This window comes from Myxocyprinus asiaticus, chromosome 13 (genome assembly GCF_019703515.2).
Source record: "Myxocyprinus asiaticus isolate MX2 ecotype Aquarium Trade chromosome 13, UBuf_Myxa_2, whole genome shotgun sequence".
Lineage (NCBI taxonomy): Eukaryota > Metazoa > Chordata > Actinopteri > Cypriniformes > Catostomidae > Myxocyprinus > Myxocyprinus asiaticus.
The window spans coordinates 14907019-14923904 of NC_059356.1; the positions used below are offsets into that span (position 1 = coordinate 14907019).

The window sequence follows — 16886 nt, forward strand, 5'->3', positions numbered from 1 at the left end:
ATTAGATGCAAAGCTGCATGTGCAATAAAACACGAAAAACTAGGATGTAGCACAATTTTGTAAACAGCGGTGGCACTGTCATGCTACTGAAAAAATTTAGTTCAGTCATGAAAACTCTCAGAAAGATTGAGCATATTAGTATGGGTATGACATATTGATAGGATATTGGTCTTTGCGAACTAGATCTGCTATGCTTCTGTCGCTGCAGAGCAAAACTTGCTACTGCTAGAACGTACACCTACATTCTGAGTAAAGCATATGGAAATACTGCTGCTGCTGCTGCACAATTAGAAAAACACAAGACATGCTGCATCAAGCATGTAGGACATACTGCTACACAATTAGACATAAATACAATCCCCATGTAGCAGATCTAGACCTTTGCAGCTGGGGTGGAGGTGGGTTTCAGAGACAAGTTTCGAAGCACACTGCAGTGAAACCGGCTTACCTGCAATCTGAGCAAATTTATATGTTAGGCAAAGAGAGAGTACTCAACTTGATTGGCTACCCGGTTACATGTCGAAGGACCTATCAGCTTACACTATGCAAGCCGAATGGCTTGACATATTACATTACAGATAACCAGTTCAAAGAACCTATCAGCTTGCACTATTCAGAGTTTCATTCCTGAACTAGGTCATTGCATTTAGTTGTGTTGTTACTTTTAGTTACTCCCCAACACTGATTCTGTCATACTGTTGTTTATATTTATTGCTATGTGTCTTTCCTCCAGCATTTTTCAAGCCGTGACTTTTATTACTTTTTACAGTCAGTGCTAGAGCTCAATGCAAGTCATCAATATCTAAGAGTCTGTCTTTCAGGTTAACTTTCTTTCCCTGAGATATAGAGATTGTGCGGAGATCCCCGCGGCACACGCTGATACATTTTGTTCTTTTCTAACAGGGCGCAGATGGGGTGAGGGGACTGAAGGGTAGCAAAGGCGAAAAGGTGAGAAAAAATATTATCCCCCTGTTTTCTTCCAAGGGAAGAGAAGTCAACACATTCACTTGTCAGTGTGTAGATCAGGCATGGTGTTTACTGATAGTGGCATCACAAAATATATGATTTTCTATAATTTTTCTAGATTGTATTTATGTTTGCAGCCATAGACTGCTTCACATCTGTGTGAAGCAATTGGAAAGAGAGTGTTTTTCTGTCTTATTGAATCCCCTTTGTCTGTAACAGGGTGAAGATGGTTTCCCAGGTGGCAAGGGTGACATGGGCATCAAAGGAGACAGAGTGAGTCTTTATTGGCCCATCCAGCCTGAATAAGCTATTATTACTGGTGCTTGCTGAGGCAAAGTTTTAGTATTGCTCTTACTTTTTCAAAACCTCTAACCCTGAGTATTAAACTTTGATGTGTAACTCATGTACCATTTGTGCTACTGGCACAAATTATTCTTCAATTTGTGCAGCTTGTTGAGGACAGTGCTATTATTTTTTCAAAGTGATCAGATTTACTATTTATGACTTATTGACAATAAAAGGGGCAATAAAACCCATTGAATGAGGGAACCCAAACTAAATCTAGGGACACCATAGATACTTTTTTGGTTTTTGATTTAAGGCAATAAGTAAACTGCTATTAACCACCTAGAACACCCTAACAATGATCTAGAAACCGCATAGTTACACCCTAGCAACACCCAGAACATCCTAACAAAACTAGCAACTGCATAGCAACTGTCAACCACACAGAAAACACCCTAGAAACACCAACAACACCTTGTCATTGTGGCAGTGAATTTTGCACGTGCAAGCATGATTTACTTTTTCTTTAGAAACTGTAAAAACCTAGTTTTATAGATGCCGTAACAAAGGTTCAGATTGGGCAGATAAAGGAGGAAGCGGGAACCGGTTTCCACAGTTCACATGAGTCCATTTTATTCACAAATAACCAGCAATCGCTGTACAGCTTCACTCAAAACATAAGACGGCTTTTCAGCGTCACTCAAATAAACAGTCCGCTTTTCAGCTTCACACAACACAAGACTCTCCCTCAGGGAACAGACACAAAGACTCTGGTCTGCCTGTCTTTCTCCTCTCTCTGTGAACTGGCCGTATTTTTATCTCCCCTGACTCTCACTGTGAACATAGAGATGGTAATTAGTCACAATTCATCCCAGGTGGATGTCCTTACCGCTTTCTCTCTCCCCAGACGGGCACTCGACCACGCCCTCACCTCCACGATGCAGCATAGATTTAATAGTAAATTTGTCTTTGTGTGTGTATGTGCTCAGGGTGATAACGGGGCTCCTGGAAATTGTGGTGAAGATGGTCCAGAGGGCCCGAAGGGTCAGTCAGGCCCCTTGGGAGAGCATGGACCCACGGGCATTGCTGGAGAAAAGGTAATTGCTTTTTTCTGTACCAAAAGTCCACTGGGTTTTCTTTGCATTTCAATAATTTTTGTTTACCTTAAAGGGATAGTTCACCCAAAAATTAAAATTCTCTCATCATTTGCTCACCCTCATGCCATACCAGATGTGTATGACTTTCTTTCTTCTGCAGAACACAAACAAAGATTTTTAGAAGAATATCTCAGTTCTGTTGGTCCATACATTACAAGAGAATGGTGATCAGACTTTTGTAGTTCCAAAAATCACATAAAGGAAATATAGAAGTAATCCTTAAGACTCCAGTGGTTAAATCCATGTCATCTGAAGTGATATGACAGGTGTGGGTGAGAAAAAGATCAAAATGTATGTCCTTTTTTACTCTAAATCTCCACTTTCACTTTCACTAGTACATCTAAAAGTCACATGTGGTGTCTGTTTAGTTTCACTTTCACATGTAAAAGTGAAAGTTAAAGTGAAGGTTTAGAGTAAAAAATGACTTAAATATTGCTCTGTTTCTCACCCACACCTATTATATCACTTCTGAAGATATGGATTTAAACACCGGAGTCATATGTATTACTTTTAAGTTTCCTTTATGTGAATTTTGGAGCTTCAAACTTTTGGCACCCATTCACTTGCATTGTATGGGCCTACAGAGCTGAAATATTTTTCTTAAAATCTTTGTTTGTGTTCAGCAGAAGAAAGTCATACACATCTGGGATGACATAAGGGTGAGTAACTTATGAGAGAATTAAAATTTTTGGGTGAACTATTCTATTAATGTCTCCTCATTTCATTTTCAGGGCAAACTTGGTGTTCCGGGATTGCCTGGATATCCAGGCAGGCAAGGCTCCAAGGTAAAAAGCTTAATCAAAATAACAATAAGATGATTTTTACTTGAAAATCTGAGATCTGTGGGTCTCAGTCATGGAGCATTAATATTTGAAAATTAAATTTTAACTGAGGATGATTAATGACCATTTAGCGGCTGTTTTATTAATATCTTATCTGAGGCTACAATTAATATTTGGCTTATTTATGGTAACGGGACTTCAGAGGTTAATTTGTGGTTAATTAAATGTAGAGGTTGATTAATGAATTTTATGTGGTAATTGATTAACCTTCGTGTTGCTCCACAGGGATCAGTGGGCTTTTCTGGAACAGCTGGGGTGGCAGGAGAGAAAGGGAAGAGGGTGAGAGGCCTGTGCCCAGTACACTGTTTGAGGGATTAAACATACCCTGCTGCATGAGTGTGTGTGTGCTCAAGTTTTATATTCTTTCTTTGCAGGGGCCTGCTGGACAACCTGGTCCAGATGGTGAACGTGGTCCAAATGTAAGTGTTCAAGACCCCTCAAAAAGTAAATTCTGACATCACTTACTCACCCCCATGTTGTTCCAAACCCATTTGATATTCTTCTGTGAACATAAAAGGAGATGATAGCCTAAGTCACTATTTACTTATATGTTAAAATATATATGAAAAAACTTATATGAAAAAATATAAAAGTGAATGATGACAGAGGCTAACATTTTGTTTAAAGGGTTTGTTCACTCAAAAATGAATTATTTTTAATCTTTTACTCACACTCATGCCATCCTGGATGTGTATGACTTTCTTTCTTCAGCAGAACATAAATGAAGATTTTTAGAAGAACATCTCAGCTCTGAAGTCCATACAATCCAAGTGAATGGTGATGTGAACGTTGAATCTCCAGAAATCACAAAGTCAGCATGAAAATACTTCATATGGCTCCAGTGAGTAAATGCATGATTTAGAAGTAATATGATCGGTGTGAGTGAGAAACATGTCAATTTAAGTCCTTTTTTTTTTTTTTTTTTTTTACCATAAATCTCCACCTTCGACCAGCAGGTGGCGATATGCATGAAGACTTCTAATAGCCAAAAAACAAAAGAGGAGAAATGTGGAAGTAAAAGTGGACATTTATGGGGAAACAAGGACTTAAATATTTATCTGTTTCTCACTCACACCTATCATATCACTTCTGATGGTGTGGATTCAAACACTGGAGTTGTATGGATTACTTTTATGCTGCCTTTATGTGCTTTTTGCAGATTCAAAGTTCTGGTCACCATTCACTTACACTGTATGGACCTACAGAGCTGAAATATTCTTCTAAAAATATTAATTGGTGTTAAGCAGAAGAAAGAAAGTCATACACATCTGGGATGGCCTGAGGAAGAGTAAAGGATGAGTGTAGCGAAGACGCCGGGGCAGTTGTGTTAAGATCCGTGTGTAGTTTAATAAATGTATGAACAGTACAACAAAGTAGCAAATAAAAGGATAAGTGACAAAACAGGCAAGGGTCCAGTACACAGGATACTGTCCAAGAAATGCAAACCAAGTAAATCTGAGAGACAGAGGTGTAAACCAATAAACAAGCAAAAGGTCCAAAAACTCACAAGCAGGCAAGGAAATACAGGTGCTGGTCATATGATTAGAATATCATCAAAAAGTTGATTTATTTCACTAATTCCATTCAAAAAGTGAAACTTGTATATTATATTCATTCATTACACACAGACTGATATATTTCAAATGTTTATTTCTTTTAATTTTGATGATTATAACTGACAACTAAGGAAAATCCCAAATTAGAAAATTAGAATATTGTGAAAAGGTTCAATATTGAAGACACCTGGTGCCACACTCTAATCAGCTAATTAACTCAAAACACCTGCAAAGGCCTTTAAATGGTCATAGTTCTGTACACTACACAATCATGGGGAAGACTGCTGACTTGACAGTTGTCCAAAAGACGACCATTGACACGTTGCACAAGGAGGGCAAGACACAAAAGGTCATTGCAAAAGAGGCTGGCTGTTCACAGAGCTCTGTGTCCAAGCACATTAATAGAGAGGCGAAGGGAAGGAAAAGATGTGGTAGAAAAAAAGTGTACAAGCAATAGGGATAACCGCACCCTGGAGAGGATTGTGAAACAAAACCCATTCAAAAATGTGGGGGAGATTCACAAAGAGTGGACTGCAGCTGGAGTCAGTGCTTCAAGAACCACTACGCACAGACGTATGCAAGACATGGGTTTCAGCTGTCGCATTCCTTGTGTCAAGTCACTCTTGAACAACAGACAGCATCTGAAGCGTCTCGCCTGGGCTAAAGACAAAAAGGACTGGACTGCTGCTGAGTGGTCCAAGGTTATGTTCTCTGATGAAAGTAAATTTTGCATTTCCTTTGGAAATCAGGGTCCCAGAGTCTGGAGGAAGAGAGGAGAGGCACACAATCCATGTTGCTTGAGGTCCAGTGTAAAGTTTCCACAGTCAGTGATGGTTTGGGGTGCCATGTCATCTGCTGGTGTTGGTCCACTGTGTTTTCTGAGGTCCAAGGTCAACGCAGCCATATACCAGGAAGTTTTAGAGCACTTCATGCTTCCTGCTGCTGACCAACTTTATGGAGATGCAGATTTCATTTTCCAACAGGACTTGGCACCTGCACACAGTGCCAAAGCGACCAGTATCTGGTTTAAGGACCATGGTATCCCTGTTCTTAATTGGCCAGCAAACTCGCCTGACCTTAACCCCATAGAAAATCTATGGGGTATTGTGAAGAGGAAGATGCGATATGCCAGACCCAACAATGCAGAAGAGCTGAAGGCCACTATCAGAGCAACCTGGGCTCTCATAACACCTGAGCAGTGCCACAGACTGATCGACTCCATGCCACGCCGCATTGCTGCAGTAATTCAGGCAAAAGGAGCCCCAACTAAGTATTGAGTGCTGTACATGCTCATACTTTTCATGTTCATACTTCTCAGTTGGCCAAGATTTCTAAAAATCCTTTCTTTGTATTGGTCTTAAGTAATATTCTAATTTTCTGAGATACTGAATTTGGGATTTTCCTTAGTTGTCAGTTATAATCATCAAAATTAAAAGAAATAAACATTTGAAATATATCAGTCTGTGTGTAATGAATGAATATAATATACAAGTTTCACTTTTTGAATGGAATTAGTGAAATAAATCAACTTTTTGATGATATTCTAATTATATGACCAGCACCTGTACAATAAACAGGCAGGAGTCAAAAACACAGGAAACAGGAATGGTAATAACACTCAGAATTGCAGACTAGGCAGAACAAGACTTATGCAGGTAAACAGAGAACTTAAATAGTCTGGGATAATATGAAACAGGTGAGTGAGCAATCAGTCTGAGCGGGGAATTATGGGAAATGTAGTTCATGAAGGGAAAGCTAGAATTCAGGAGATGGAGACCTCTGGCGGTGTTCTGGAGAGATAGCAGACTCTGCAGGTGTAACAATGAGAGAATTTTCATTTTTGGGTGAACTATTCCTTTAACCTCTCCTTATGTATTTCATAGAAGAAAGAAAATCAAATGACTTTGGAACAACATGAGCATGAATAAACTTAATAAAAAAAATGATTTACATTCTAGTGGGATGTGAGGCTAATTTGTTTTAATGCATGCATACATGATTAATGGGGGGACAGCCAATAATAATTTATGAACAATAATTTTTCTTACACATTCCTTGCACAATTGTGCTGCAAATAGTAAGAATGAGGGTCCTGTTGTTCTACCTGCAGGGTTCACGTGGAGGAAGAGGAGCACGAGGGCCGACAGGGAAGCCCGGAGCCAAGGTGAGATATCTGTCCTTTTAAAGTGTACTTAGTAATGTGTTCTTGCCATTCCAGTTAGAAAGAAAAAATTATCTGAGCTACTGTATGCAATCCATATTAATTTTAAAGTGCTATACTCTTACAGTATGTCACCAATTGTCTTATTTGCGTCCATTTTTAAATCTCCTAAGGAATTTTAGAAGATGCATCTGAGACAAGTTGATACTTCAATGAAACATTCTCCTGAGTTCTGAAAGAGTAACCTCTGAGCAATATAATTTCCTACTGATTTATTAGTAATGTGGTCAAAATGTCTTGGCTATAGGATCACTGAGATTAGGAATGTGTTTAAAATGTGTTTAATATCTATCTAATGTCCATTTCTCTGTATTACGTTCAGGGCTCTGCTGGTCATGATGGCCCTCAAGGTGCCACAGGAGACTTAGTATGTGTTATCTATTACAATCCCTTTCATATTACATGGCCAATCTACTAGACTAATGTGAGATTTCACATTGCGATTCATTGTTGGAGAAAGTGAATAACAGTGTATCTTTCTTGTCTTTCTGTTGTGTTTCAGGGCCCTCAAGGGCCACAGGGACAAAATGGAGAGCCCGGACCAAAGGGACCCAATGTACATGACCCGTAATTCCAAAAGAAAACTCTTTGTGAGACTGAGAAAGAAGAACAATGTCTTATTATATATATTTTTTGTTCTTTCTTTTCAGGGCCCTGCAGGAAAGGATGGGTTGCCAGGTCATCCAGGCCAGCGGGGGGAGCCGGTTAGTCTGTTTTCTCAATAAAAAATCAGTTGAGAGAAACTCACTGTAAAGCTTAAAATATCACTAAAATGTATCATAGAAGTGGTCAGTGCATTATAATGCAGAGGTTTTGGTGAGAAACAACACAAAATGTATGTGATTTGTCAGCTAAAATCTTGACCTATGTTGCGCGTTCATGAGCTCCATGAGAGAAGCTTGTTCACAGTGGATTGCGTGTTCACTTGAAAACTGGCATCTGCTTTTATGCCAAACAATGCAAGATCTTGCCTGAACATGTGAGCCATTGTGAACGAGCTTCTAGAATTTCCATTACTAGATGCATTGAGTAGTAATCATGAGCATTATCATTGTTTTGTAAGCAGCTAAAGGCAATTAAACAGCCCTGGAAGCTACTGAATCATTTAGTTTTGCTTCAGAAAGGTATTTTTGTTAGGCATTCACGATCATGCTTTCTCATGCAGGGATTTCAAGGAAAGACTGGTCCCCCCGGGCCTGCTGGAGTGGTTGGACCACAGGTGAGTCAATTATAAAGGCTTGAATGAGCAATGCCTTCCTGCTTCACAGTGTTTGTTCAATTCCATGAAACAATGCTAAATTTATGCAAGTGTTTGATTTGATCCAGTAAAGCCGTTTTGACGTTTCCCATCTCAGGGAAAAACTGGGGAGACTGGTCCAATGGGTGACCGAGGACATCCAGGTGCCCCAGGACCCCCTGGAGAGCAAGGTCTGCCAGGCGTTGCAGGCAAAGAGGGAACCAAGGTTGGATATCAGCAGTAGAATCACCATCATAATCTTTATCACCAAGAAACACACCAAATCCATTCATTTAGTTACACTGCTCATTACGCTCCATATGTTTCCGCTCATTCAATATGAATAGAGCGCCCAGCATGGCTCAGTGCCTACAAAGGGTGATGGATGACTCCTAATGAGTGAGCGAGTTGTGGAAACAGAGATCCATCTTTCTTTGTTCTCTCGTCTCCAGGGAGATCCAGGCCCAGCTGGACTGGCTGGCAAGAGTGGCCCTGTTGGTCGTCGTGGATTCAGAGGAGAAAGAGGCTTGCCTGGCACTCCGGTAACTTCACTTCACTTCAGCGCATCTGACTCAGTGTTCAGAGCGAATATGTGCTTATTTTCCCCACTGTGATGACTGCTGTCTTTACATAGCTAACTGTTTCAGTATGAAAGCAAACTTTGTAAAAACAGGCAGATGCCAGTTGCTGTAGAGTTTTGACATCCATGTGTTCTCATGCCCCTTTTGAATGTTTGTGGTTTAATAGGGGGCTGCTGGCCTAAAGGGTGGAGAGGGCCCCCCTGGAGTTGCAGGACCAGTTGTAAGCACTTTTTACAATAATATTTCATTAAAGACAGCACATTTGTAAATCACATTGTTTTATTTTTAATTTTTAAATAGACATTAGGCATTTTTTGTTGAAACACAAGCAGAAAAAAAAAAATATGTGTTAATTATTAGTAAAACTGTTTCTACATAAATTGTTGGTACGTAAAGTAAGAATGGTCTCATGAAAGATTTACGCACAAATTCTTTCTGCTCGTGTTTCATAAGGCCCAATGTTATTATTTCATTCACACACTGAACATGTTAACAGTAAGTTTAACACCTCACCCACACATACACACCGAGAAAGAAATCGTTAAAAATAGATTAAGAATGTGAATGAATAAATTGAACATATACAGTAATATATACTGTATATATATATATATATATATATATATATATATATATATATATATATATATATATATATACTCTGATCAGCCACAACATTAAAACCACTGACAAGTGAAGTGAATAACATTTATTATCTCGTTACAATGGCACCTGTCAAGGGGTGGGATATATTAGGCAGCAAGTGAACAGTCAGTTCTTGAATTTCATGTGTTGGAAGCAGGAAAAACGGCCAAGCGCAAGGATCTGAGTGACACTGACAAAGGCCAAATTGTGATGGCTAGATGACTGGGTCAGAGCATCTCCAAAACGGCAGGTCTTTTGGGGTATTCCCGGTATGCAGTGGTTAGTACCTACCAAAATTGGTCCAAGGAAGGACAACCGGTGAACCGGCGACAGGGTCAAGGGTGCCCAAGGCTCATTGATGTGCGTGTGGAGCGAATGCTAGCCTGTCTGATCCGATCCCACAGAAGAGCTACTGTAGCACAAATTGCTGAAAAATGCAGAAAGGTGTCAGAACACACATTGCATCGCAGCTTGCTGCATATGGGGCTGCGTAGCCGCAGAGTGCCCATGCTGACCCCTGTCCACCGCCGAAAGCGCCTACAATGGGCATGTAAGCATCAGAACTGGACCATGGAGCAATGGAGGAAGGTGGCCTGGTCTGATGAATCACGTTTTCTTGTAGATCATGTGGACGGCCGGGTGTGTGTGCGTCATTTACCTGGGGAAGAGATGGCAGCAGGATGCACTATGGGAAGAAGCATGCCAGCGGAGGCAGTGTGATGCTCTGGGCAATGTTCTGCTGGGAAACCTTGGGTCCTGGCATTCATGTGCATGTTACTTTGACACATACCACCTACCTAAAGATTGTTGCAGACCATGTACACCCCTTCATGGAAATGATATTCCCTGATGGCAGTGGTCTCTTTCAGCAGGATGATGTGCCCTGACACACCGCAAAAATTGTTTAGGAATGGTTTGAGGAACATAACAAAGAGTTCAAGGTGTTGACTTGGCCTCCAAATTCCCCAGACCTCAATCTGCTTGAGCATCTGTGGGATGTGCTGGACCAACAAATCCAATCCATGGAGGCCCCACCTTGCCACTTACAGGACTTAAAGGATCTGCTGCTAACGTCTTGGTGCCAGATACCACAGGACACCTTCAGAGGTCTTGTGGAGTCCATGCCTCGATGGGTCAGAGCTGTTTTTGGCGGCACAAGGGTGACCTACACGGTATTAGGCAGGTGGTTTTAATGTTGTGATTATCGGTGTGTGTGTATATATATATATATATATATATATACACTGTATGTACAGTTGAAGTCAGAAGTTTACATACACTATAATATATTTAAACTCAGATTTTCACAATTCCTGACATTTCATCTTAGAAAACATTCCCTGTCTGAGGTCAGTTAGGATCACTACTTTATTTTAAGAATGTGAAATGTCAGAATAATTGTAGAGAGAATTATTTCTTTCAGCTTTTATTTCTTTCATCACTTCCCCAGTGGGTCAGAAGTTTACATACACTTTGTTAGTATTTGGTAGCATTGCCTTTAAATTGTTTAACTTGGGTCAAATGTTTTGGGCAGCCTTCCACAAGCTTTCCACAAGTTGCTGGAATTTTGACCCATTCATCCAGACAGAACTGGTGTAACTGAGTCAGGTTTGAAGGCCTCCTTGCTCGCACATGCTTTTTCAGTTCTGCCCACAGATTTTCTATCGGATTGAGGTCAGGGCTTTGTGTTGGCCACTCAATACCTTGACTTTGTTGTCCTTAAGCCATTTTGCTACAAATTGGAGGTATGCTTGGGGTCATTGTCCATTTGGAAGACCCATTTATGACCGAGCTTTAACTTCCTGGCTGATATCTTGAGATGTTGCTTCAATATATACACAAAATGTTTTTCCTCATGATGCCATCTGTTTTGTGAATTTCAACAGTCCCTCCTGCAGCAAAGCACCCCAGAACATGATGCTGCCACCCCCATGCTTCACGGTTGGGATGGTGTTCTTTGGCTTGCAAGCCTCACCCTTTTCCTCCAAACATAATGATGGTCATTATGGCCAAACAGTTAAATTTAGTTTCATCAGACCAGAGGACATTTCTCCAAAAAGTAAGATCTTTGTCCTCATGTGCACTTGCAAACTGTAGTCTGGCTTTTTTATGCCGGTTTTGGAACAGCTGAGCAGCCTTTCAGGCTATATCGATGTAGGACTCGTTTTTACTGTGGATATAGATACTTGTCTACCTGTTTCCTCCAGCATCTGCACAAAGTCCTATGCTGTTGTTCTGGGATTGATTTGCACTTTTCGCACCAAACTATGTTCATCTCTAGGAGGCAGAATGCGTCTCCTTCCTGAGTCATATGATGGCTGCATGGTCCCATGGTGTTAATACTTGTGTACTATTATTTGTACAGATGAACGTGGTACCTTCAGGTGTTTGGAAATTGCTTCCAAGGATGAACCAGACTTGTGGAGGTCCACATTTTTTTTCTGAGGTCTTGGCTGATTTCTTTTGATTTTCCCATGATGCCAAGCAAAGAGGCACTGAGTTTGAAGGTAGGCCTTAAAATAAATCCACAGATACTCCTCCAATTGACTCCAATTAGCCTATCAGAAGCTAATTGGCTAATTGCCTGAAGGCTTGACATCATTTTATGGAATTTTCTAAGCTGCTTAAAGGCACAGTTAACTTGTGTATGTAGACTTCTGAACCATTGCAATTGTGATATATTCAATTAAAAGTGAAACAATCTGTCTGTAAACAATTGTTGGAAAAATGACTTGTGTCATGCACAAAGCAGATGTCCTAAACGACATGCCAAAACTATAGTTTGCTAATATGATATCTGTGGAGTGGTTAAAAAATTAGTTTTAATGATATCAACCTAAGTGTACGTAAACTTCTGACTTCAACTGTGTGTGTGTGTGTGTGTGTGTGTGTGTGTGTGTATATATATATATATATATATACACACACTAATATCTAACTAATATACTGTATATTTGTTATCATAAGTTAATACAATAGTAAACATGAACTAACAATGAAAACAATTTTAACATTTTATATGAAAAGTTTTCATTTCATTTATTTTTATTTCGGCATCTATACATTTCAATTTTTTAATCAGCCCAGCATCATCTTTTTTTTTTTTTTTTGTGGCTCAAAAGGAATAGGCTGAAGCCAAAGCAAATTAAAAGAAATAAGAAATAAAAAAATAAAAAACAAAGAAATTAAATATAATTTGAAAAAATAAATGAAAAAATAACAATAGCAAGGCTATGTAACATTTGTAAATTTAACTTCACCCTAAAAAATAAATCATTTGATTCAAACTACTGTTTGCTGTAACTGCTTAATTTCTATATACATGACACATATACATTTATACAAATGTATGTACATACAGTATACGTAATACAATGTTCCTATCAAACCAATCTTTCATAATTTTTAAACACCTCAATTTTAAACATTCTCTTAAATTTATAAATTTTTTTTCACAATTTTCATTCATTTTTAAGCTTGTTCCATAATTCCGCTCCTTTTATTGTACTTATATTAAAAATATACACATTCCTTTCAAATTATAATGACTCTCTCCCATGCCAAACATATTTAGTAAATTTTTGGTAATAAATGTTTGTATGCTTTATTGAACGATATTGAAATCCACCAAAAGTTGTATAAGTTAACATTAGTTATTGTAACATAAACTTACATGAACAAACAATGAACAGTATTGTTTTGATAAATTAACATGAAGATTAATAAATTCTGAAAAAATCATTAAACATTGTTAGTTTGTGATACGAAATGCATTAACTAATGTTAACGAATAGAACCTTATTGTAAAATGTTTACATAAAAAATAAATAAATTAAAAATTAAAATACTTTATATGTTGATGAGTAACTGTTTTAAAAAAAAATAAAGAATTACAGGTCTCCCCTGCACAAATGTAGGAGATTTTTTTATTACCTTACACCTGCCACTGTCTCCACCTTTTTATTATCCACAAATGCAGCAAATTGGAATCACATAATATAGCTCACCTAACTAAAACATTGCATTTGTCCATCTGCACAGGGTGCCACAGGAGAGAGAGGGCCTCCTGGAACTGCAGGTGCCATTGGTCAGCCTGGTCGTGCAGGAGGCGTCGGCCCTGCTGGCCCAATAGGAGAGAAGGGCGAGCCGGTGAGAGATGATAAAATATTGTACTCTGAAATGAGAAGCTGTGCTGCTGTGCTGGCTTCTGGAGTAATTACCAATTACCTATGTTCCTCTTCAGGGTGATAAAGGTCCTATTGGCCCTGCCGGGCAAGATGGAGAACAAGGGCCTGTGGGATTACCTGGGCATGCAGGGTCACCTGGTCCACCTGGAGAGGATGGAGATAAGGTACCGGTGCACTCTCGGTTTCTTTATCAGCAGTTCTGATAGTGCACATGCTCATGTTAGGTGTTATTTATGGGTGTGAATATTTTTAAGGGTGAGACAGGAGGACCAGGGCAGAAAGGCAGCAAAGGAGGCAAGGGAGAGGCGGTGAGTATGTCTTCACATCTTTTCATAAGCACTGAATATTGCATGAACTTTCATTAGACGTCTATAACAACATCTCTCTCTGTGTCTTATCTCGCAGGGGCCCTCAGGGCCACCCGGGAGCCAAGGACCAGCCGGACAGCCAGGATTACCGGTACGGCCTGTGTGAACAAAGTTGCTTGGAATTGTGTGTGTGTAATGTTTATGTGTTTACAGTCTGTCACTGATGTCTCTTTCAGGGTCTGGACGGAGAGCCTGGGCCCCGGGGACAGCAGGGAATGTTTGGGCCAAAAGGAGATGAAGGAGCACAAGGTTTTAAGGGGGCGACTGGACCAACAGGGTTGCAGGTACACAGACACACCACATATATACCTTTTTAGACTATCTTCCCATATTGTGGCTTTACCATTAAGGGTCAAAGAATGACCCAATAATGAATAACAGAAGGTTGTTTGATATACTAGACATTTATAACTAGACTGCAATTCAAAACGTTAAGTTGCCATGTCATAGTGAGCAATCTGTCTGATCCAAATATTCTATGTACTGCATGCATGAATACACCGTGTTTGTAAAATCTCAGTTCATCTTCATCCAGATGTTGCATAGTTTTTGCAGTTCAGTGGAGGGGAAAATCCACTCTAATTCTGTAACTGTAAGAATCTAAATTTAAACGGGTATTTTCAGGGAATGCCAGGACCTCCTGGAGAGAAAGGGGAGAGTGGCCATGTTGGATCTATGGTAAGATTGTCATATCAACAGCAATGCTGTTTGTCTCCAATAAATACAATAAATGTAGCAAAATATGTGCAATGTTTGCTAATTCAAGCATCACTATTACTAATGCTAATACTCAGGCTTAAGGATTTAAACAAACTCATAACCCTACAGTAAGTATTAATAACATTTTGGCAGGCACCTGAATGATACCTCAAATCATGCAGCTTGTAAAGGAAAGGTGTGCTAGTCGTTTTCTATGCTATCAGACTTTGCATTTTTGCCTGGTGCAAAATAAAACAGAAAAATTCAAATAGACTTACACTGAAGTCTATAGATCTCTCATGAGTTGGAAGTGGCTTTTTTGACTGGGACCAGTAAGCAACCACTTAGTAACCACTCGGAGTACCCTAGCAACCACATAACAATGCCCTGGCAACCCCCCAAACACATTAGCATTATAGTGGGCTAATGGCAATGGGCAAGCAGGGTAGTAATAATCTAGGTCTGTATTACAAATCATTCACTCGCACAGAACACTAATTCAGTCCAGCATTCAAAAGGTGCACAGCATTTCTTTCAAGGACTCAGAGTGTGTGTAGAAGGAGGGTCAGCAGAGATAACTGTAATACATTAGGATTAGGAAGAATGTTGGAGAGGTTGTGTAATACCGGGTCATCATTTATGTGAAGTGAATGGTCTGTGTGAGTAGAGAGTGACAGGAGTGAGAGAGAGTGGTTCTGATTCTGAAATGGAAGGCAGCGTGACAGCTGCTAATCAGATTACTGTGAGCCTGAGCTGTCTAATGAGCATGCTCCTTTGTGAGTCTTCTCACAGCTCCGTCAACCATGAAGGAATGCAAAACATGATTCTCAACAGTTCCACACACTAGCAAGATTAGATGAAGTGCATCAAAACTGAGCAAAAACAAAGACCTTGCGAGGAGCATCTCATCCATGTGTGAATGCCATGGATCATGGGATTTCCAGGCCCTAATGCATAGCCAGCGAATTTCCCTTTTTTTCATATACCAGTGTGTGCCAAGCTTCTGTGATGGATTTTTTGTGATGGTTTCCCAACACTGCACTTTTACATGTCGGCCTCTATCACACCTGATTCAATTCATCAGGTCATAAGTAGCATCATGACAATAATTAAAAATTTTAACTAAAACACAATGCAATATTTTAAACAGTCTTTAAAACACACACAAAAAAATGATACAGTCTCTAAAGCATGAGTAACACATTTACTAAACTGTTTGGGGGTCAGTGGTGGCTGGGGCTTTTCAAAAGTGGGGAAGCAAGGACTATTGTTTTTGGTATCTGCAATGTTGCTCCCAAAAGCTGCTCAAACTACTTCTCCAACAGTGACATTTTTTAATGAAAATAATTACCTAAGCTCAAAACAAAATATCTGATTATGAAAGCTGAAACTAAACACAACCAAACACTGTGCACTCAAGAGCGATACTTACATTTCACACACTGTCAATCATGTACATTAACATTTCAGTAATTGGCTGTTTGTTGCAAAGTCACACCCTTTTGAGAGCTTGACCAGTAATTATAGAGAGAAGCCAGGCATCCAGCCAAGAAAAAAAAATACATTGATTGAAATGTTTTCAATGCAAATAGTGCTCACTAAGCTCCCACAGACTCCCAGAAAAGCGTAGCATCCAGGTGGGACCCAAAATGACGTATTTAGAGCCTTTCGTCCACTCATTGTGGTCATTGATATTTACTCTCCTGAAATCTAATGATGCAGGTACAGTATCTGCCATAGACTCCCATTGAAACACAGCACCGATAGCACTCAATGGGCCATGCGTGCACTGAGCTCTATGGATATAGTCATGTAAAAAAATATAGATTGCGTGATATTTTACACTTTTATTCGCTAAAATATTGAAATGCACAAAGAATAATATGTAATTTATATAGATTATTGGTATATATTAAACTCATCATTGCTGCATTTCTTAGGAAAATTCAAGGGAAGCCTTGCTTCCTATGTAGTCTTAAAGTAGTCACCACTATTTGGGGTACTTTAGGGCCAGGAATGGGAAACACTTTTCTGGAGTGTGGGGTATTTATGTTTTCAAGACTGCAGACTCAGCCTTGGTGTTGATCATCACTGTAGTCTATCTAGCTGGATGCCTCACAAAGCACTGATGTCTCTCAGTGG

At 39.6% G+C, this 16886-nt stretch overlaps 1 protein-coding gene across 1 annotated transcript in view; it reads left to right on the forward strand.

Annotated features, from left to right (window-relative positions):
* LOC127450561 (collagen alpha-1(XI) chain-like) overlaps positions 1-16886 on the forward strand; it is a 102342-nt gene that overhangs the window by 67158 nt on the left and 18298 nt on the right. The window contains exons 28-47 of the mRNA XM_051714789.1: positions 904-948; positions 1186-1239; positions 2241-2348; positions 3140-3193; positions 3476-3529; positions 3625-3669; positions 6917-6970; positions 7350-7394; positions 7530-7583; positions 7678-7731; positions 8193-8246; positions 8383-8490; positions 8717-8806; positions 9012-9065; positions 13532-13639; positions 13734-13841; positions 13932-13985; positions 14083-14136; positions 14222-14329; positions 14670-14723. Of these exons, the coding sequence (XP_051570749.1) occupies positions 904-948; positions 1186-1239; positions 2241-2348; positions 3140-3193; positions 3476-3529; positions 3625-3669; positions 6917-6970; positions 7350-7394; positions 7530-7583; positions 7678-7731; positions 8193-8246; positions 8383-8490; positions 8717-8806; positions 9012-9065; positions 13532-13639; positions 13734-13841; positions 13932-13985; positions 14083-14136; positions 14222-14329; positions 14670-14723 (1359 nt within the window). The remainder of the gene's footprint in view (positions 1-903; positions 949-1185; positions 1240-2240; positions 2349-3139; positions 3194-3475; positions 3530-3624; positions 3670-6916; positions 6971-7349; positions 7395-7529; positions 7584-7677; positions 7732-8192; positions 8247-8382; positions 8491-8716; positions 8807-9011; positions 9066-13531; positions 13640-13733; positions 13842-13931; positions 13986-14082; positions 14137-14221; positions 14330-14669; positions 14724-16886) is intronic.